Source organism: Python bivittatus, unplaced genomic scaffold, assembly GCF_059951505.1.
Source record: "Python bivittatus isolate LINGU-HERP-01145 unplaced genomic scaffold, Pbiv_v1 ctg000080_np1212, whole genome shotgun sequence".
NCBI lineage: Eukaryota > Metazoa > Chordata > Lepidosauria > Squamata > Pythonidae > Python > Python bivittatus.
This window is the reverse complement of record NW_028277035.1, coordinates 40,952,731-40,974,203: the sequence shown is the minus strand read 5'-3', so window position 1 is coordinate 40,974,203 and position 21,473 is coordinate 40,952,731. Positions and strand designations below refer to the sequence as shown.

General features: G+C 38.8%; 2 protein-coding genes across 2 annotated transcripts in view; one reads left to right on the top strand and one right to left on the bottom strand.

Annotated features, from left to right (window-relative positions):
- The window catches only part of ADAM19 (ADAM metallopeptidase domain 19), a 73,646-nt gene extending 67,696 nt beyond the window's left edge, over positions 1–5,950 (top strand). The window contains exon 23 of the mRNA XM_088133887.1: positions 1,086–5,950. Coding sequence (XP_087990013.1) covers positions 1,086–1,139 — 54 coding nt within the window. The 3' untranslated portion in view covers positions 1,140–5,950. The remainder of the gene's footprint in view (positions 1–1,085) is intronic.
- Positions 5,951–6,782: 832 nt separating this feature from the next.
- NIPAL4 (NIPA like domain containing 4) lies at positions 6,783–21,410 on the bottom strand. The gene is made up of 6 exons (XM_007427892.4): positions 21,106–21,410; positions 14,296–14,544; positions 13,438–13,494; positions 12,494–12,584; positions 12,016–12,176; positions 6,783–11,196 (listed from the first exon to the last, which is right to left on the bottom strand). Exons 1-6 carry the CDS (start codon positions 21,149–21,151, stop codon positions 10,592–10,594), a joined length of 1,209 nt encoding a protein of 402 aa, XP_007427954.1. The 5' UTR covers positions 21,152–21,410; the 3' UTR covers positions 6,783–10,591.
- Positions 21,411–21,473: the final 63 nt, after the last annotated feature.

Here is a 21,473-nt window from a genome sequence, read left to right as displayed (position 1 = left end):
AACAGCAACATATGAAGTGGTCTGTGGATGTGGAAACAAGGAAAGTTTGCAAAGCTGGAAAGGTATAGAGAGGTATAGTGAATATAGTTGCTGTAGATTTAGTTAGGTTCCCTTTTCTTTTTCTTACCTCATGCCTTAATTTCTTTGGTAAATTATTTCTTACTCCTTTTCTGCACTTTGGATAATGTTGTTTAGTCCAAAATGAATTAGCATGATGGCTTTGTGTGTGAGTTGATATCAACATGACAACTACTGTGTATACCAAGACAAACAACCCTGTATATCTGCATTAGATTTCTGTGTAGAAGTGTGCCAACTTGAATTACATGAGATTCTTCATTAACTGAGAGCAAGAACAAATTTTTTTTATGCTCAGTGACCAGTGCAATCATGAAGTAAGGTAGAAAGTATTTTAGATTGAGATACAGTTCATACTTAGACACTCCCCCACGATTTCAACCCGTCCCACCCGATCACACAGAGAGGGCATGCTCCGGACCCCCTCGGCAAAAGAACTCCAACTAGCACGGTCCAGAAGGCAGGCCTTCTCTGCTGTAGCCCCCGCCCTTTGGAACATCTTGCCCCCAGAGGTGAGACAGGCCCCCTCACTCCCAGCCTTTCGGAAGGACTTGAAGACCTGGCTCTGCCATCTGGCCTGGGGTGGGGAGGGAGGTCATCAGATATGGGGTTGGCTAGCTCCCTAGAGGCCTGGTATTGCTTCCATTGGCCTCTTGGATTTTTCCTTTTCCTTTTATTCTTTGTAAATGTGTTCTCTTATAAATTTTAACTGTATATTTATTTATTGTTTTAATATGTTGTAAGCCGCCCAGAGTCCCCCATTGGGGGGAGATGGGCAGGGACAAGTTTAATAAATAAATAAATAAATAATATTTTATTGCATTCAGCAGACCTAACGTTCACATGTGGATCAGGCCAGAGTTCATTTATGAAAACAAGTTACATGAGATTTAAAATGTTTGCATGCAAGAGCTATGATTCTTATCCATTGTTCTAAATGCAAGTATCTCTCTAGTTTCCCCTATCTAAGACAAAACAAATACTTACAGTTCTTTTATCTTTTGTAGAATCGAGCCATTAGGAATCTTGGAGCAGCGAATACTCTGAAGTTCAGAACCTGAAGTTTGTCTTACAGTTCTAAAATCTACACCAATTCCTTTTGGTTTGACCTGGAATTTTCCAAGGGCTTTGTTTCAATTTGTACAAGTCTCAGGGCTAAAATAACCGAGGCCAGTTTCAGAGCAACCTTTAGGAAAAGATCTATACTGTGTGGCATGGGGAGATGCAACTCTCTAGAAAAGGTCTAGCGATCTACCAGTACATATCAAGGACTTTTCTCCATTACAACATTTATTGTTTAAATTGGCATGCATTCATTATCATGCAACATGCAAAAAGAGAGAAGCAGAGGCCTTAATTTGCTTCTTGTAATTCATTGTTTCAACAGTAGACAGATTGATTTTAATCAACATCTCATAATGGAGCTAATATATCTATCTTTGAACACTTGTATAATTTTTGGAACAAAATGTGAAGTACTTTGAAGAAGAGAGAGATATGCTCCCCTTACATCATCTCATGGCTGGTGAGAGTTCCTCCCAAACTAAAGATCATATGGAAGAGTTTCCCAGTTTGAGGAATTTTGCTATATATGCATTTAAGAGAAGAATTTTCTTTCCCTTTAAGGAACCTTCTACTTACATATATTTAACCTGTTGTATTCTTCTATGGAGTCAGCTGTCAGTCCAAAGTTTTTTCAGTCTATAGTTTTCAGGATTTAGAAACTTTAGCAATGTAAGTGCAGTGAGTCCATACTTTGCCTTGAACTTCCACAGCCCTCTGAGGACTACTCAGCCCTATTTGCCTTTGGAATCTTAACAAGCACTGACCAGCTACACAGAAGTGTATTTGTGATGGCAGATGGTTCCCTTCAACCTTGATGGTCCTGGCATCATTTCTTCTCTGCTGCATCTGATCTTTATGTATCTCTGAGATGTCACAGCAACTTTGGAAAATGTTCGGTGAGCTTTTTACCCCATGAAAAGTATTACAGGGGGAGATTCCATCAGAAAGTAAAGGATGGAGAGATGCTTCTAATAGGATACCCTTCTCTACTCTGAAATAAAATATGTTGGAGAAAGTTCATAAACATTTTTATATGAAGGGGAGGGTGGGCAGTTTTAGGAGGGGACTAGAGTATAGAAGGAAACAACAAAAATTAGGTTGGGCTTTAGCATGCATGGGGCAGGGGCAGGATTTTTTTCCTGTTTTTTGTGGGTGGGGTGGGTTTTTAAAGTTGTATTATGCCTGTTTTTAGGCTAACTTTAGAGTTTATTTATTGTCTGTCTTAAAATGACAGGAAGTAAAATTTTGCGGTACAGTTGGAGAGGGTACAAAAAAGAGAATTTTTGAAATTATTTTGCTCTGAGGGATGTAGCAAACCCTTGTCCCATACCCAGCGGTGTGCTGGAGCTGGCTCGTACTAGCTTATGAGAACCAATTGTTACATTTTCTTGCATTTTGTGAGCTGGCTGAGAACAGAGCTGTGCTACTATGCCTAGCACACCAGTCAGCATTTACCAGCACACCACCTCCCGTACCTCATATACCATGAGATACTCATGGATTTTGCTACAAGGACTTTACCTTCATGAGGGGGGAAAAAAAAAAGATGAGAGAAATTATTCAGGCTCTTGTCACTGCTGCCCCTCAATATTACCAAGATACTCTGCTTAAGTTTTTTCTTTTTTTAAATTTATTTATCTTTCACATAGACTGTGCTTATTCACTTAAAACAATTCAAAACTGTCCTTAATGTAACAAATGACTTTTTATACTTTCTGATTTGGGATTGGCATAAAGAATATAGCAAATTTATAGTGTGAACAAGTCATCAGATACGGTACCACAATAACCTTTATAATACCATTATAATGGGGAATTTCCTGATTAAAATGCAATAGAGAACTATGTATAGGTGTCCTGTTAATCAGTGTTTTGCTGCCATGTCATCTTACTCATCCAACATTCATGGGTTTATGGGTTCCCCATTCCATTTCATCCAGCTTAATTAGAGGCCCACCACTTGCCTCAAAAATGAGCTTTTTAATCCATGGTGCTGTTGGGCAGCTGATTAAAGTCTATCTTTCATATAGCTGCACCACAGTGCAAGCTGGCTATGCACTTTAAACCACCTTGAATTCCAGTGATACAGCTGTAATACCGATGCATATCCAAGGCTTCACAGATGTTGTCTCAGGTTTTAAAAGGGGCTGCCTTTATCCTGTGGAATTTTTTTTTTCAGTTGTTTTGCAATATGTTGGTGCTAAAGAAATGCTGTTTGGTTTCTGATGACTTAGAACCGCCATGGCCAGTCTAGGTGATATCGAGACATGGTGCATATGATATGTTAGGTGCAGTACCCATTTTTTTTTTCTGTCTTTCTTTCTAAAACTTACCCCAGTTTTAACCATAAGCATCTGAACTGTGACAGAATGAATATAATCCAGTTACCCCGAATGCTAGTTCAGCAGTCCAAATGGAAATCCAAAATTATGTTCCTGAGAATGTGTTCTCAAGTTGGGCATCAGCAGCTTTTGATTAATGTTGTGATTATCAAATAGTATTTTAACTGCATACCTACATTGTTGCCAGTTTACAAAATATGTTTCCTACTGAATATTTGTAGCCACAAGCAGGGCAAATCCTTCCCATGATCCTTCTCCGGTGCTCAATTCCTAGCAACACTGAGTGGTTACTTGTAACATGAATGAAGAGTTTTATAGCCCCTTTATATTTAAAATATTCTGAATGAAGGGCCATAGGCGCTGAAGTGTGCACAGAATAGAAAACATGTTGTGTTTTTTGCTCAGAACAAAATAGCCCCCCCAATACACACCATCAAGACACTTCTACTTAAACGTGTTGTACTAGAACAATTTGAAAAATTTCATTCTGTTGGACAAAACCTAAAACTGTTAAAGTATTCTGATCATAGGATTCAATGGGAACTCTAGATCAACTTGTGTCCTTGTTTTTCATGCCAAGGCTACAGAAGTTTGTAGATTAGCATTTTATGCCAAGTGCTATGTACCAACCAAAATGCACAAAATTTGATGAAGTAAAAGCTAAAAAAAAAACCCCACACTTTTTTGAAAACGTTAAGTCCCGATAGGAAACAGGGGAACAGAGTTCTGATCTAGCCATGTACTTCACTGCTTCTTTCCTCTCTACAATCCACTTCCACATCTTCTCATCCAGTATGAACAGTAACAGCATCAATAGAAGAGAATATGTGTAGCTCAGGGTTGAACTGTGGAGTTCTTGGGGAACTCCAAGGACTCCACGGTAACAGTATCACTAGTTCTTGCTATTCTGCTGGTATGCTGAAAAAGTGAGAAAAAGGAGCCTAATCACAAGCAGCAACGCAATAGCTCAACCACAGTTCTTGGAACAGATGAAACGCTGAAAAGGACTCCATTCAAAGCTGCCAAGATCATTTCACACTCTAAAAACTACTGTGTTTTGCTCTGACTTCAAAACCAAACTCTTGAACCAAACAACTCTTTTGCTCCATGCTTGCAACAGCTGAAATTAGAGTTTTAAGGCCATATTCCTATGCGTGTGTTTCAAAACTACACCAGTCCAGCAACTGGTCCTCCCCTTTTATAAGAGGAAAGTATTTTTATAAGAGAAAGTATTTCTCCAGAAAATGCAGCCATCGTTCAGTTACTCTTGGTCCCTTGAAAGTTAAATCTTCAATAGTGTCACTATAATGTCATTAAAAATTATGACTGTGCAGATTTGATTCTGCACAGATGCTTTGTGCCTTGATGAAGTACAAGCGCATCCTACGTTCTCAGTCTTGCATAATCTGAAAGACTGTTTCCAAAATGAAATCTAAAACCTTGCAGAATCCTACTAAAAATCCTCTACTTAGGTCCACAACAGGTGAAGACACAACAGATCGTATTCTTAATTTAGCACATTGAGTAAACATATATACAATCTTGCCATTTCTTCCACTAACCCTAATTTGGCCTATCTCATATTGCTTCAAAGTGGCTGTATTTCCAAGAATGTTTTTACAGCCAAAAGGATATTTTTTAATCAGATGGCTAGTTCTTAAGAGGGACACAAGAGACTTTAGAACTAAGTTCTGAAAGTAAGCAATTAGCATCCTGCTCCCTTCTCACTAGTGCAGAAATACAATGGTGTCTTCTCCCTTTACTTCTTGTGGATAAGAGAAAATTTCCTGTCTGATCAAAAAAAAATGGGAGAGAAAAGAAATGGTGCTCCTGCAGTTACTGCATGATGGAGGGAATTTTGGTACATCTCAAACTTATGTTCTAGAGGAGACTTTTCAGGTGCAGGAATTGACAGTCTTAACCATACGCCTTAACAACATTGACAGTATGTTCAATACCATCACATAATTTTGTTTTTTCATGCGTATGGCATAGATTGGGAGAAAAGTGTTAGATGTGGCCATAGCCCTATAAATATTGAATCAGGATTGTGTTCCTAAAATCCTGTGGAGCTTATTTCCAAGTTTAGAAAACACTAGAGCTCTGCAGTGCTTTGGATTCAAAGGCAAAAGGATTCACAGTATTGGCTGGGGCATGAGGGGAGGGAGGGAGAGGCAAACATGGAACTTTTTGCAAGCCATGCATTTTCTTGAGATCATAGTTACTGCATGATCACAGGAAAAGATATATTTGGTTAAAGGAGTTCCAAAGTGCTCTTTTTGCCTTTATAGCTGAAGTACTGTACAGTCCTAGACTGCACTATAAGATTTTTCATGTTTATTCTGGGGAAGCCTTTTAACATGTCTCACCACTTTGTCTTACAGTTTACAGTATGATTTTTGTGCACCTATACAAATACTTGAATAATGCAGTTCGTTGTGCCTTTTGCCTAGATGTACTGAATAAATTTTGTGATTACTATTTCTATACTTACTTGTCAAATTATTGTATGGGGATTGATATTACTAAAGAGGGAGGAGAAAACTTGCACTACTAGATACTACTTATGCTATTATTTAGGCCAATCTTCCTCATAGATGGATAACTAGGAAAAGAAAGTCGTCTTCAATTTGAATTCAATCCTGGTGACTTCATGGATTTATCTATGTAGTTTCATTGGAGACAACAAAAACATGAGTCCTGGTGAATCAGGCCATAGGCCCACCTAGGCAAGCATTTTGTACCACATAATGGCCAACTGGATGAATTAGGGAAACTCAAAAGCTTAGAGAACAATATCCCCCTTCTACTGTCCCTTCCCAATAATAAATAAGACATGCTGCCTATGATTCAGGAGGTAGTAAATAGCCATCAGTACAGAAGTGGTTTGTCACTGCTTTCTTCAAGGATGATTTCTGAGTTTTTGAGATCAGCCAAAGTTGGCTAGCTTTGTGCTGTTTTTTTCCCTAAATGATATTTGAAGTTTAAAAAAAAACAAAACCCTACTGCCATCAGATGGCACTTCAGTCTTAGCCTGAAATTTTTTTTTTCCTTTTGTTTGCAGACTATCCAATGAGAACAAATCTCAGATAGAGGAGGGTTTTCCCAAATGTGATACTCTCTAGCTAAATTGGATTACAACTCTCATCATCCCAGAAAACAAGGCTAACTTGGGGAAGGATGTTAGAAAGCAATAGAAACTAGCAAATGAAACAGATTACCAGCTTTAGAAGTTTATAAAAACAATACACTCTTTCACACCAAATAAATGAGTTGTGCTGAAAAGTCATATGAATAAAATAAGAACAAATTTCAGTCATTTATTAAAGCCATTTGCAAAGTTCAATTATACAATTATTTAATTGTAAAATACATTCATTGGCAACAAAGATCCCAAAAGTTTTACAAGACTTGCTTGACAGAATTTTATTTTTTGTAGTTTTGGAAGATGTAGTACGTACCTGTGATACAAACTTTCACTGTAATGAAAGCCATATAATACAATTTGCAAGCCACAGTGGCCATTTCATACATATACTAAGCTAAATCTACATTATGGCTTAGCATAAGGAATACACACAGCCAAAGAGCTATTATCTGATGCCAGCATAGCACGATAGCTCTTAGTATAAGACCATTACATCTAACCATCCAGAAAGCTTCAAATACATTATTTTTCCATCCCCAAAGTCAATATAGGCCTCAATTTTAAAAACAATTCCAAGTACATAATTTTCTACAATATCTACCTCTATCTATCTATCTATCTATCTATCTATCTATCTATCTATCTATCTATCTATCTATCATCTATCTATCCATCCAGCCATCCTTCCACAAGTTCAAAAGCCAAGAAACAATAGTCTTACTTTGCACTGGAAATGAATTAGCAAATACAAGCACAGAAAAGAATGACAACTAATATGGAATGAAACTGAGAATAGGGGATATTTGGGAATTTAGTGCAATGAAATTCAGGAAATAGATGGGCAGCCCTTTGCAAGGCATGTTTATGCTACACTTTTACAAAAAAATTACAATTTTATAAATAATAGGTCAGGGAAATTTTTTTTTTCTTTGCTTCCACACTTTCACACAACTACTCCACATGGATGGAACTCCTCCAATACATCTTATGAAGGTGTTCCTCTTAAAAGCCACATGTGCACTTGTGATCACTGCAGTTGTGTCTATCGCATTATACATTATACTAAAAACTCTTCTTCCATAAATGAGAACTACATTGTGCTGTTGACTAGCAGCAAAACATAAATATCAATATATGAGCTTGTTTTGTCAACTTTTCTGACTTTGCTATAGTGCCCCATTAATTTAGAAGCATGGAGAGAGGCAATATTGAACACAGCCTGCAATATTTATCCAAAAGTCTTTTGAAATTGGAAGTATGCCTTCAAACTTAACACAATTAAACGTCCTGCACTTGGTTCAACAGACAAATAATTAGCTTATAACCAGTCTTCTTACCTAAAACTTCACAAGCACAGACAATTACATTTTATAACATCTTGGTCATCCAGACTAAAAAAGACTTTCATGGACCAATAAAATATTATAACTTGGGTGGCTAGTGACAATTATCATAGGCAGTTGAGCCTCTAACTTATTCACTTGTCATCATTAAATAAGTCTCATCAATTTTTGACAGTTTTGATCCCAGTTTACACTCTCTGTGATCATAACTGAGTTCTAAGCTGTACAGAAATTATTTGGCTATAAAACACACATTTCCCCAAAATTTCTGTAGAACACAGAGTTGTTAACATTAGGAAGCGTTATTCTTCAGCCTTTGCTTAGAAACAAATACATGTGTAGTTCCAACTTCTCACATCTCACTGTAGTCAGGGCTTCTTGAATATTAAGTTTCACTTCTCCACTGAAATGTGGCATAGTGTGATGGAATGGAATTATGAAGGCCAAGCTTAGGGAGATAAACATTTTCTTAGCTCGCCGGAACCGCGTGGGAGGAACAAGAGGATGAGACTGACACCTCCCTGAGGAATTCACACTGTTGTGGCTGGAGGACTTTGGGAACTGGGGTTTGAGTCTGGGAAAATTCTTGCTAGAGGTTGTAGCTAATCAACATAGCTGGGCTGAATTGGCATTCTCTTGGAGTTCCTTGGGCTAGGCCTGACATCAATCTTCCCAGACTCAAACCCCAGTTCCCAAAGTCCTTCAGCCACAACAGTGTGAATTCCTCAGGGAGGTGCCAGTCTCATCCTCTTGTTCCTCCCACGCGGTTCCGGCGAGCTAAGAAAATGTTTATCTCCCTGAGCTTGGCCTTCATAATTCCATTCCATCACATCAAGAAAATGTTTATCTCCCTGAGCTTGGCCTTCATAATTCCATTCCATCACACATACCATATTTTTCCATCAATAAGATGCCCCCATGTACAAGATGACCCCCACTTTTCCAACCCCAAATTAAGAAATCAATATTTTAAAGATAGTGCAGAACATTTTTATTTAGTAATTAGGTAACATTTACCTGATACACTCGGTGGGAGGAGGACCAAACCGTCTCTCTGCAGCTCTACTTCCATGCTCTTTTGCATAACTGATTACATTCAATCATGAGTGAAACTGCCGATAGCTTGTTTCTGCAAACAGCCTTCCTCTAATTGGTTTGTTCAGCATCATCTGATGTCAGTTACATAAGGCTCGTGATTGGAGGAAGTCTGTTTGCAGAGACAGTATGGGCAGTTTCACTCGTGATTGGAGGCTCATGATTGGAGGAAGCCTGTTTGCAGAGTCAAGCTATTTCACTCGTGATTGGAGGCTAGCAATAGGAGGAAGCCTGTTTGCAGAGACAAAGCATGGGCAGTTTTGCAACCTCGCAGTTCTCTCCTCTGCTTACTTCCTTGCATAAGACACCCTTCAATTTTTACCGTAAGGATTTTAGAAAAAAGTATCTTATAGTCGGAAAAATACGGTAGCATGATTGCTAAACTCATGAGTTATCATGTCTATTCTGGTGCTTGGGTTAAAAAAATAAAACAGCACACAAATCTACTTACCAAGACTGGGTCCTTTTACAGCTCAGCCAGGCCCTGTCCAAGTGTACAAATGTGCAAACTACCATGTTGGGGATAGGTAATTAACTACAGGACCAGTATATTTGGGCAACAAGTTTTATAATGTTCCTACAGCCAGAACTGTAAGAGAGTGACAAAATTCAAACCATCACATGAATTACAGTAGTACTATAGATGACTGCTTCTCCATGTGGTTGTAAATACACTTCATGTTGTCCTGACTCTGTCATGATTTAATATCATTCCAGAGACTAACAGAAATATTAATAGTACTTTGAATTATCAGAAACGTACTAATGATTATGAAATACATTTCATAACTTTGCATGGAGACAAGAACGCCCGCATTATCACAATTAAATCATAATGAATATTTATGGGAAATGAAAGGCAGCTGCTGCTCTGTCAGAACATCTAACAGCATTGGTAAAATTAATTAAAACAGTGGAAGCACCAAAACACACTAAAATCCAATCTCCAAGAAAAAGGCTGTAGGGCTGTTTTATTGGGATTGCACCATTTAGGAATAAGGACATGACTGAATGTCCTGAATGTCTTGGGCAACATTACAATCTGGGGGGAAGTGTAGCTATTTATTTTCCCATATTTTCAAAAATGACTTCGGTATTCATAGCTGGAAAAAAAAGACAGCAATGTTTTCTTTTGAAGCTTCACACTCTTCACAGACTTCATACAATGAATATAGCTTTTCCTTGTGAAGACAGGGAAAGATTGAGAAAGATCTGGAAGAAACAGTACTGATTGACAGTAAAACATTTCTTCCGAAAGCACAGGGAATATGCCCATGTTTGACACAAATACAATCACCACTGCTATTGATTCTAGAGCATGCAAAATACAGTGCCATTGCCAAGGATGAAAAGAGGAGGATCGCTAAGCAGAAATGTGGAGGTAGCAAGCTGTGTTGAAGTCGGTTGCTGTTTTCAAAAGGCTTATATGGTGATGCTTCATTTAAACTCTTGTACATACATGCATGTTTGCATACTGTTTGGCCCCATTCCCCAAAGAAATAGAAATATTAAATTAGGTTTCAACTGAAAATCATGAATACTTTGGGTTTGTTATGAACCCTGCCGTCTGGATTATCCAGCTCTATTAAAATGTTCTTGTCATCCTTAATTACTGGCACCTCGCTGGAAATCTGCAAAGGTTGTGGCAGATTCTTTAAACTGACATCCATATCTTTGAAGGCATTCAGTAAAAACACTCCTAAAATAATGGTAAGAAATCCACATACTGTCCCAATAATGTCTATTACAGACATGGCAACCCACTCTTTAAAGAGGATAACTGAAGTTGTGATGACAATAGTGGTAAAGAGGACATAGTAAATGGGAAAAACCATAGAGGTACTGAAGATGTCCAGAGCTTTATTGAGGTAGTTGATCTGAGTCGTAACAGAAGCCACTAATGTGAAGACAAGAATCCAGGTCAATGGGTCTTGTAGAACAGGCTGGTGAGTGAAAAAACCCTTGATGGCAATGCCCAGCCCTTTGACAGATGAGACGGAGAAAGCCCCAATCACAGAACAGATGGAGATGTAGATGAGAATATTAGTCTGGCCATAACGTGGCGCTAGGAAAAAGATCAGAACTAGGCTGATAACCAAGAGGATGCTGGCATAAACAAGAAAACCTGGAAGAAATTAAGAAACAAAAGAAGGTGACAAATTGTGACAATTTTATACAAGACAGAATGCAATACTTAGATCAGCTAGTACAATAAATCGATGGGTAGAGCAACACAGCACTGCATTTTAAGTAGGAACTTAAATAAATCAGTAAGTTTATTGTAAGGAATGGGCATCTTCCTATTCATGCAAGAACAGGATTTAAGTCTACAGAAAAACAAAGTGGAAAACAATAAGGGTGCAAGCCTGCGGCCCTAGAAAATGTGAAGGGGGAGGAGAAATCCAGGAGACAAATGTATTTATCCATCTTCACTTTTGCCTTGCTGGCTGCAGACCACCAGAGTTGGGGGATTGCTGGAACACTCCAATGGCTGGATTTTGGGCTACTTTGCAATTAATCATACAACCCTGAGGATAAGATTCAGTGAAAGGCAGGCATACACGCTCTGCACACCTAACTGTATTTTCCCTGACAGGCTGCATATCAAAAGCTGTTTTCCTGTACCTCATCTAGAAACCCAAGGTTTTGATTTAAATTTATATCAGTTCAAAAAGAAATGTAAAGAGCTTGACTGCAGGACATGAGAGTTGCATGTAAGCTTTTCTCCCTGGAAAGGAAAGCAGAGCAATTGGCACAGCACATGGGATACGGCTGAATCCAAATGTGTACAAAATCATGGCAACCTCATGGAAGATTTACCCTTGTGTAAGACACTTTTACAATCATCACATTACTGTCACCCTGGGGATTTGGCTCAGATATGATAACATTCCAACTAAACGTGACACCTTCATTCTTTTGCTGCCTTATTTCATAAGATTACCTGGTTCCTTCAGTTTTGAAGACATTTCTACCAAAGTGGTGATTTCCTCTTCTTCCGGAGCATGAATCACAAGAACGGTACTACCCACAATGCTCAGCATACAGCCTAGTTTGCCCAGTAAGTTCAGCCGTTCTCCGAGCAAATAAGAGGACAAAATGGCACTGGGCACAACAGACAAATTGAGAAATTCAGCCTTTACCCTTCCTGTTGTAATACACTGATAAATTAATGATGAAAAACATAAAGTCATTATACATCTCTATTTTATTATTTAACATAGATTAAAGTCACTGAATGACAAAACTAATATGCAAGTTCAACTTTCAGAGGGAAAAAAAGCGGGACTTAAGCACCTATCTGGCTATTGGTGTATTAGCACAACACCCTAAATCAGTTTTCTGTTGGCAAGCCAGATCACATTATTAACATCTGGACCTAGAATAAATATAGGAGGAAACAGCAAAATCAAAGTAATCACCTTATGAGCACACTCAGTGCCCCGAGTGGTGTAACAATTGTTGCAGCCGCAAAGGCATATGCAGCAAAGTTGGCGGCCTCTCCTCCACCCACTGAGCAAACAGCCACCCGGGAAAAAAAAAAAGAACAGGTGAATTACAATCATTACTATTTAGGTTCTCACTGCCAGCAACTCTTCTTCTATTCAGTTCCGTAAAGTCGGTCTCACTAAGAAAACATTAAAGCTTAGGAACTCTAAGCAAGAAGTTGTATGTACAACATAGTCTTTGAAAGACATTGCATCTTGGAATCTTGTGCTAGTAAGAATCAGCAACAGAAAGGTTCCAACAAAATGTCCCCCCAAGTTTTAAAATAGGGCAGGATCCAAATCCAGTTTGTCAATATCACTTTGTAAAATATTATATTAGAAAATGAATCAAGAGACACTACACTCAAATTGCAATGTAACAATCAATGACTTAAATCAATAGTATCCAGAGGACTAGTGGCACCAAAAACAGAAAAATATCTTGTAGCACATTCAAAATTAATAAATGTATTATGGTATATATTTTTGTGGACTGGAGTTGCTGGCAAAGAATTCCTGGATTCCAGTCCATGAAAGCTTACACCATTATAAATTTGTCAATTGCTGAAGGTGCTACAAGGCATATTGCTGGCTCTGACCAGCAAATGTCTCTTCTGAAAACTGAATGATTTATATTCATGAACACTCCCAGAGGACTTGCTATGGTGGTAAGGTCTGAAAAATAATTTCTACGTGCTTCAGTGTAATCTCTTTCAGTGCAAAGAGGCCTTTAAGTACAGAAACAACTTCTGTAGCTATAGCATGTGAAATAATCTTTAGAGACCAGGGAAACACAGAGGGGTTAAGTCCTCAGTAATCATCAAGGTTAAATATTTGATCAGGTACAAATCCAGGCTTGTGTAAATAATCATACTTACTGGTTAGCAAACCAGCCCACCACAACCAGTCTCTCAGATAGCCATGACCTCCATCTCCTGGGAAAATAAAAGGGTACATTTAGAGAAGAATTTGTAAAAAGATTTCAAATAAAATAAAGTGAATTCCAAACTGAACGGTATGGTAGTTAAAGACATTGCGTGTTTAGTTAAACATAAAAGAGAGAAAGGAAACAACAGTCTGGACTGAGAAAACAACAGTTTCCAGTGAGCCACAATATGCATATTTTCAATGACTTTTAAATGCCTTTCAAGAAAGAAAAGGAAATACTACCTGAACTGTCAGGCCCTTACAATCCCTCCCCACCATCACCTTCTGTGCATGGACTGAACTCTCACAGCATAACATTTCTGAAATTAACTGCCATGACATTATGCTCTGACTTGAACATTTTATGGTAAGCCACAGTGTGCATTATTATAGACCTGCTTTTCAACATTTTCTCCAGAAATGTTCTCCTAGCAAAAGTATTGTTACCCTAGGAAGCAGGGCTGGATTATTAGTCCATCTAGACCTGTGCTGTTAATACTGAGCAGTATCATCTCTCTAACGTTTCAGGTAGTGTATTTAAAATGGCAAACATGGAGTGAATTCCGTATGATGTCTGAAATGGACTTCAGAGGCTAGAAGGTATTAATACCTTCTCCAACCTGGAACCCGATTACTGTGTCTAACTCCCATTATCCCCAGTTAGCTACCATTGGTTATACTGGCTGAATTATTATGGAAGGAACTCCAATACATCCAGTGCTTAGGGAAGGCTGGCTTAAATACCACTAGAGCTCTTTTTTCAGAAAACAGATTCTTCTGTCCCCTCTCCTAAATCAACAAATCCATACCAGCCCTGGTGCCTCCTTTCTCCACCAGCCGACGCAGTCCTTTCTTCTTGAGGATGACACTAGTGCCAATGAGAAAGCTTGAAAAGATGGCCAAGGCCAAGCCAATGTAAAACCCATATTTGTCTTCAACTTGCACCATCCAGTTGGAGCTTAAAGTAAGATTTGTATGGGGTGAAACTGGGGAACTGACATTCTTAATGATTTGACAAACAGCATGATGATTCAGGCAAGCCAGAGTGAACAGGGAGCCTAGTAAGACAAGGAAATGTGGGGAGAGAAGATTAAAAATTAAGACATTAATAACTAGCAGTTTGCTTGCCTTTCATTTTGCATGCAATCTCCTAAATTGTATCATCACTAGGGATCTTTTTTCAATTGGTACCTAATTACTTCTTAGCAATATTATGAAATTAAAAAACATATATTCTAAATCTTTGCAAGGTAAAGAATTGAGAAATAATGACATTCAGATGCCTTAAAACACAATCTTATGATAATCTACAATCTGGAGGTAAATATTTTCAAGGCGTATTTCAGTCCTCAAATTCAGCTTAGATGAAAACATATATTTGGAGTCCTAATGCTTATTTATTTACTTATTTTTAATTACATATTTGCAAGACTATGACATTATTGCTGCAAACCATTGTCCTTCCAATGCATGTTCTCACATGTTTCCCTAGTTCTATAATAAATTAGTATTTGCAAATGGCCTTTGTCCTTTTCCACTCTTTAAAAAGGATTCTTGATTGTGAGATAATCTACAAGCACCTTCAATTTATATGCAGTACATACATTTAGTACATATTTAGTGAACTGTTTCAGTGTTTCCCCAAGGAAAAGCTTTCTCATCATTTTCTTAGGTGGAAATAATCAGAAAATAATATTTTTTCACAAGTTCTAGGATGTCTAAGTAGAAGTGGTACGGTTACACCAAAAATACCTGGGGGGGGGGGTTTTGCAGGTTCTCATCAGCTGCTCTGTATGAAAAAAAAATCAAAGTGCAATACTTGATGTATATGTGGACTTGCGGAAATTCAGCCTTTTTTAACTTTAATTTTGTAAAGTATTTCTTTAACTGGGGGAGGGGCACAGAAACATCACCTAGTAGTGGTGCAAGTGTCTGGTGTTTATGCATGTTGAGTATAACTATTTAAAAAACTTACTTTTATTACATTTATATTTTTCTTTCAGGAGCTAAATATTTCTTCTCAACTGTCTCATCCTCAGGTCAGCCAGAGCAATAACAACTCATCCAGAATCGGCTGCAAATGAATGTATGTATGGAGAATGAAGGTGCATTTTCTCAAATTCCTTGGGGTCCAGTATGTTTTGGACCTTTCCCCTTTCCCTTTATGTCTGAATGTGAGTCTCCTGTGAGTGTGAATATGTATGTGTACGCTGTATGAGAGTGACAAAATATTTAGATTTCCTTTGTCTGTGTACTGCATGCTGTAACTCTGGCACAGCAACTAAAACTTCAGCTGGTATTTTTCCCAGGATGGAGAACAATCAATTGAGAAAGATGAAACTGCTGAGGATTGTTTTTTAGTATGCAAACATTAAATGACAGAGTGTGTCCATTATAAGAAAAGGATGAGAATCCCTACAGGTTGTCATTAAGGGTGTATTTCAAAAGAACAAAGTCAGTGTCTGCAAAATAAAACCAGGTCCAGAAATTCCACTTTAATAAAAGTGAACATTCAATAATTATTATATCCCATTTTATAACATCTTACTTCAATTAGCTTGTTTCCTACATTTTCTAATAATCCTATACATGTTTACTGTGAAGAAGTGAGGTCTTGTTACATTCACATCTCACCTTTCCTGTAATAACTCATTTTGTGCCCAGGATAACACCACTTTCTGAGACAATGACCCACCAAGTGGGCTTCATGATCCCAGGCCTAGCCTAGCAGTCCAGAACTACCATGTATGAGGAGGCAAAAATATAATCAGAAAAATTAACAAATACAGGTAAAGGACTGTACGAAATAGTATACTGTATTTTAGTAATATCCAAAATATTGTTCAAAGTGGCTTATACATGTGGGCTGAATCTGTAATGTTATTCTTATTTAACAAGGAGAGAACAAGATACAAGCTCATTTTCAATTTGGCACTAAAGAATACTGTGATATAGTCAACCACAGCTTCCTTACAGAAGTTGAGAAAACAAGCAAAATCTCTAATAGGGTTATCAGAGCTATCATAGAACAAATGAAGCACCCCACAGAATTATCTATTCATTAGAAAACTTATATTTAAATTAAAAAAGAGATTCATTGTAATCACGTTTAAGACATATACATTCAAACAATGGACTGATTAATGTATGGACAGGGCTGCAAATATAGAACCTACATATGATAATTAAGAAGTATCTAGGACACAAGTACTACTTCTAAAATCCTCCTTCCTTCTGTCCATCAATGCCCTTTTCTTTCCCTTCTTTGTCATTATACCACACAAGATTTCAGATCTGATGTGATAATATTCTCGTGAACTCCCCTTAAAAATTAACTATTAAGGCAAAGGCATACTGGAATTTAAACAAAAGCATCTGAAAAAAAGAAAAGCATAAGTTTTTGGAAATGGAACTGTAACACACTCACTGTCTCTCAAGACAAAGAAAAAAAACTATAGGACTAAACCTTAATTTTTGAAACAGAAAATGATACATATCAAAGCTCTGTAATTTAACATTGAGTAGGGAAACTGACACATCCTTAGTTCCCAGATTTCAAATAAATCATTTCTATCATAAGCATCAAAGAGTTTTGTGAACTTTAATGCTTAATAAATTTATTACAGCTTCAGAATTTATGGACAGATGATACTGGTTCTTTTAAAAATCCCTGTTTATTACAAACATGGCACTTAAATGAGCACATTCACTTAACTCTGGAAGAAGCTCTGTATTAGGTTGCACAAACTTCCAAATGATTTGGATGTACAAACTTCCAAATGATGTGGAATAAATGGCTCAGAAAAAAAGAAATGAAGCTGATTCATTAAGGCAGCCAAGCCTTTAATGCTGCTTTTAAAAGCAGCCATATATTTTTTCCAAATAATTTCTTCTAAACGATTTTCAAAGCCTGCACAGCCCTATTCTGTATATATAGTCTCACACAGTTGGGGAACAGACACATATGACTAAGGCTGAACACTGTCCAAATATTTAAATACCTCATTCTTTGTACATACCACAGTAATTGCCTAGGCCAAGAGCTTCCTGCTCTAAGGAAAATAGGAGTAGGAGTGTCACCATTATCTACAGTTGCCTGAACTATGGATTCCATGTCTAACTCAAGACAGCCTGCTACCGAACTATCAGAAACAAAGACTGAGGCAGATTGTTTTTTTAGAATTGCCACCTATTGGGACTGCCCCCCTCTCCAACAGCCTGTCTTCTTTTATACAGCAAGACTGCATAAATTACCAGGCAGCACTTCTCATGACAAGAGACGCATATTATCAGTTCTTAAAGTGGATGTGAAGTATCTGAAGCACAGTGGGTGACCAGCATTTAGGAAGGTTAATAGTTACACCAGAGCCATTCATTGTTTTCCAAGTGGGCCTTCAGGTGGCAGCTGAACTTTTTTTTTTTTCTTCAATCCAGACGTGAGTTGTGTGGATTTTTTTCTCATACAATATAGCCTTTTCTGTTTCCTCCCCCATTACAGCCCTCTTCCAAGCCATTCCTGAAAGTCATAGACACTTTGGGATTGTATGTTCAGAAGTCCTGTAGTGGAGCAGGACATCAGGAGAAACTGACAGGGCTCCTTTGAGCAACAGGAAGTGTCTATTTGCTTGCACAGGACATCCCTGGATCAAGACCACCTACTTAAAAATAAATAATCTTATTTGTTCTTTCATTTGTTTTTCATTCCTTGCTTTTTTGTTTGTTTGGGGTTTTAATAATGAAGCTTTCTGGAGTAATATACAGTGCATTCGGAAAGTATTCAGACCCCCTTCACTTTTTTCAATTTTGTTATGTTCCAGCCTGATACTACAATCCCCCAATCCAGGTGTACAAACCTTATTTTGTCATATCCAAAAAGACTCAAGGCTGTAATTGCTGCCAAAGGTGCTTCAACAAAGTACTGAGTAAAAGGTCTGAATACTTATGCCAATGTGATATTTCAGTTTTTCCTTTTTAATAGAGTTACAGACATTTCTAAAATTCTGTTTTCACTTTGTCATTATGGGGTACTGAGTGTAGATTAATGAGAAAAAAAATGAATTTGAATGATTGTAGTATCAGGCTGCAACATAACAAAATTGAAAAAAGTGAAGGGGGTCTGAATACTTTCCGAATGCACTGTACATTTAATGTATATATGCACACATTAGAAACTGTAAAAGCATACAAATGACAGAATCATGACAGAAAAAAATATTAGTAGCTCTACATCTATGAATTTGCTAGAACTGTTTAAATACTAAAGGAGAGATAAATGAGCAAATATACTGAGAATGCTGCATAAAGGAAGCTCAAATTTATCTTTTGCCAAATTAAACAGAAAAAAATAAATTTGCTGCTAAATTACATCCACAGCAATGCAAATGTGGCATGGTGGTGTTTAGATCCTGGCACTCTGCCTGATACAGGACAGTCTTTGTGAGCCTGGAAACAAAAAGCGAATTCTTATTCGTTCTGAAGCCACAATGCCCTAATGTCATGTAGTAGCTAGCCCTTTCCTTCTTCTGTGATAGTTACCCTCCAAAGCAAATAATCAGAAAGGAAGAGGGTGAAAATGGAGAGTTGTTAACTCATACATTTTATTAGGACAGATTCTGCTACAGTTTGTGGTAAGAAATTAAGTTCAAAGCCCTCTGAAGGGATAGGGACTGAATGTTAGGTGTAGTCCACGTACACACCAGAAAGAAATGGTGAGGTTGAAGAAGCAGAATGGCTTGTTTCCTTTCAAACTTGAAAAGGAGAAATTGCATTTAATACTCTTCCATTAGAAGCAAAAAAAGACAAGCTGTTCAAATCAGGAAACTGAGTCCCTTTGTCTCCTTGAAGACTTAAGGCTTGTTTTGTAGAGGCAATCAGATATTCCAATTTATTATGGTATATTTTTGCAACTCATCTGCATGTTATTTTATCTGTTAAGCAACTTGTGGTTCTTCTAAATTTCTGCAGACTGTACAGTACTAGAGAATGTCATAATGCACCTACACAAACCTGTCAGTCATGTGAATTTTTAAACAGACACGTGTAATAAGACACGCTCCCCAGAAAAACCAATGAAATGCCCTATAGTACTGGGAAGAGTAGAAATGTCTACAGGCTCTGACAAAGTGGACTCAGCTTATGCAAACAAGGGTCATCTTTGCTCCTACAAGAACAAATTAAATCAACATTGGGAATTCAACAGCAACAGAGCGGCAAAGATTTATTTAAGAGCGGAAGGATCACGCTGTTAATAAGCAGATTGGAGAACACTATTGCTCTGAAGAAGTGATTACGCACCAGTCTGTAGAATATGTAAGTCACTTTTCTGGAACAGGCTTCTAATAACTCTATCATGGTCCACTGCCTGAAGAATCTCCTCCCAGAATACACAGACCCAATCCTTTGCTTAGCAAAACACAGAATAAACTCCATAAGGGAAGCTGAAAAGCTGAGCAGGGCTGTGGGAGGATGTCAATCACACCCCTGCATTTGTCACCCCAGTTTCTGAAAAGGTTTGATTTTCTGGTTCCACAAACTTTGTGGGCTTAGGGCAAACAGGACTGGCTTTATGGTGCTGGTTTGTTCCTTATACATCACCCAAGACCAGTGTTTCTCAACTTTGACAACTTTAAGACGTGCGGACTTCAACTCCCAGAATTCCCCAGCCAGTTGAAGTCCACACATCTTAAAGTTGCCCGAGTTGAGAAACACTGCCCAAGATCTTTGCTTCCCTTACTTGGTTTTCCCCCAGATGCATCACAGAAAGGTGACCCACATTTCACCAGCCTGAGTTCCAGTTTTGCCATAAGAATTACTCATGAATGCCCAGGAAAATGTTCTCAAAAGCAGCTTGGAGGCAACCCTCCTCCCATGAACCACAGCACAGTCTTGGGACTTGTGTGGTTTCGCTGTGACCTCAGCAATTTAAATAAAAACCCTGGCTGAATTCTTAGCCCCAAATCCACAAGTATCCTTAGTGCAAACCATTCTAGATCTGAGTGCAAAATTAATTAGGAAAGTGGTTAGATCATGAAAAAAGCCATCTTACCCAGCTAATCTGTCTCCCTTTTGATCCAGCAATTATATCAGCATGCTGGCTGGGGAATTCTGGGAGGTGAAGTCCACACATCTTAGAGTTGCCAAGGTTGAGAAACACTGAATTCTACACTTCATTCTTGTTATATTTTGTAGGAGGAAGGGGAGGAGGAGGAAGGGTGAGTGGAATCTTCTGCTAAGCAAGGAAGACATTCTTACCACAGAAGAAACAGCTGTGCCAAAGAGCCAGGGGAAGGGGAGGGAGCAAGGAGGGTGAAGTGGGGCAAAGAGCTGGCATGGAGGCCTTATGTCTTTTCTGATCGACGTTTTAGAAATCACGTTTGCCTTCCTGCATCTCTCCCAGGGACGGCAGGTGAAGTTATGCTCTGGATTCGTCGTGAAGGGCGAAGGTTTCTCCCCAGATCCTTCTCCCCGGTTCTTTAGACCGCAACGCCACACCCGGCTTTGGAGCCGGGGGGGATTTGGAGGGAAGGGAAAGGCGTCCCCGAATCTGAGAAATGCAAGCGGGAAGGAAAGGCAGCCTCCTCAAAAGCCAATCTGGGGGCAAAGCGAGCGCGCTCACTCACCGCTGGCACAGCTCCTGTTCACCCACAGCGGCTCAGGTGGCTCCATGTGCGCTTCGGAGCGAGAAGATCAGCACATTCCGCGAAGGAGCCGCGGCAGTGGGAGTCTGGAAATGGGACGAGATGCGCGCGTGGTGCGCCCCACTGGTCCACTTCGCTGCCGCCTCCCTCTTTCGTTGTTGGCTGTCTGCGGGTGTCAGCAACGGAAGGAAGAGCGGCCTCCCCTCCCGTCCGCTCGCCCCGCCTCGCCTAACCTGCTCCTTTCAAGGAGCTTGAAAGTTGCCTCCTGGCGAGAGTGGGATCGCACCTGCTCCAGCCGGATACGCCGCGCCACGCCGCTCCTTCCTCCTTTTTATTTATTTAATTTTTTG

Excerpts from the sequence above, each read along its gene's own strand:
- NIPAL4 (XM_007427892.4), bottom strand. The coding sequence starts at position 21,151 with ATGGAGCCACCTGAGCCGCTGTGGGTGAACAGGAGCTGTGCCAGCG. Across the intron at positions 12,585-13,437 it reads GTGGGCTGGTTTGCTAACCA|TGGGTGGAGGAGAGGCCGCC; the intron begins GTAAGTATGATT and ends CTGTTTGCTCAG. Across the intron at positions 12,177-12,493 it reads GCACTGAGTGTGCTCATAAG|TGCCATTTTGTCCTCTTATT; the intron begins GTGATTACTTTG and ends TGTTGTGCCCAG.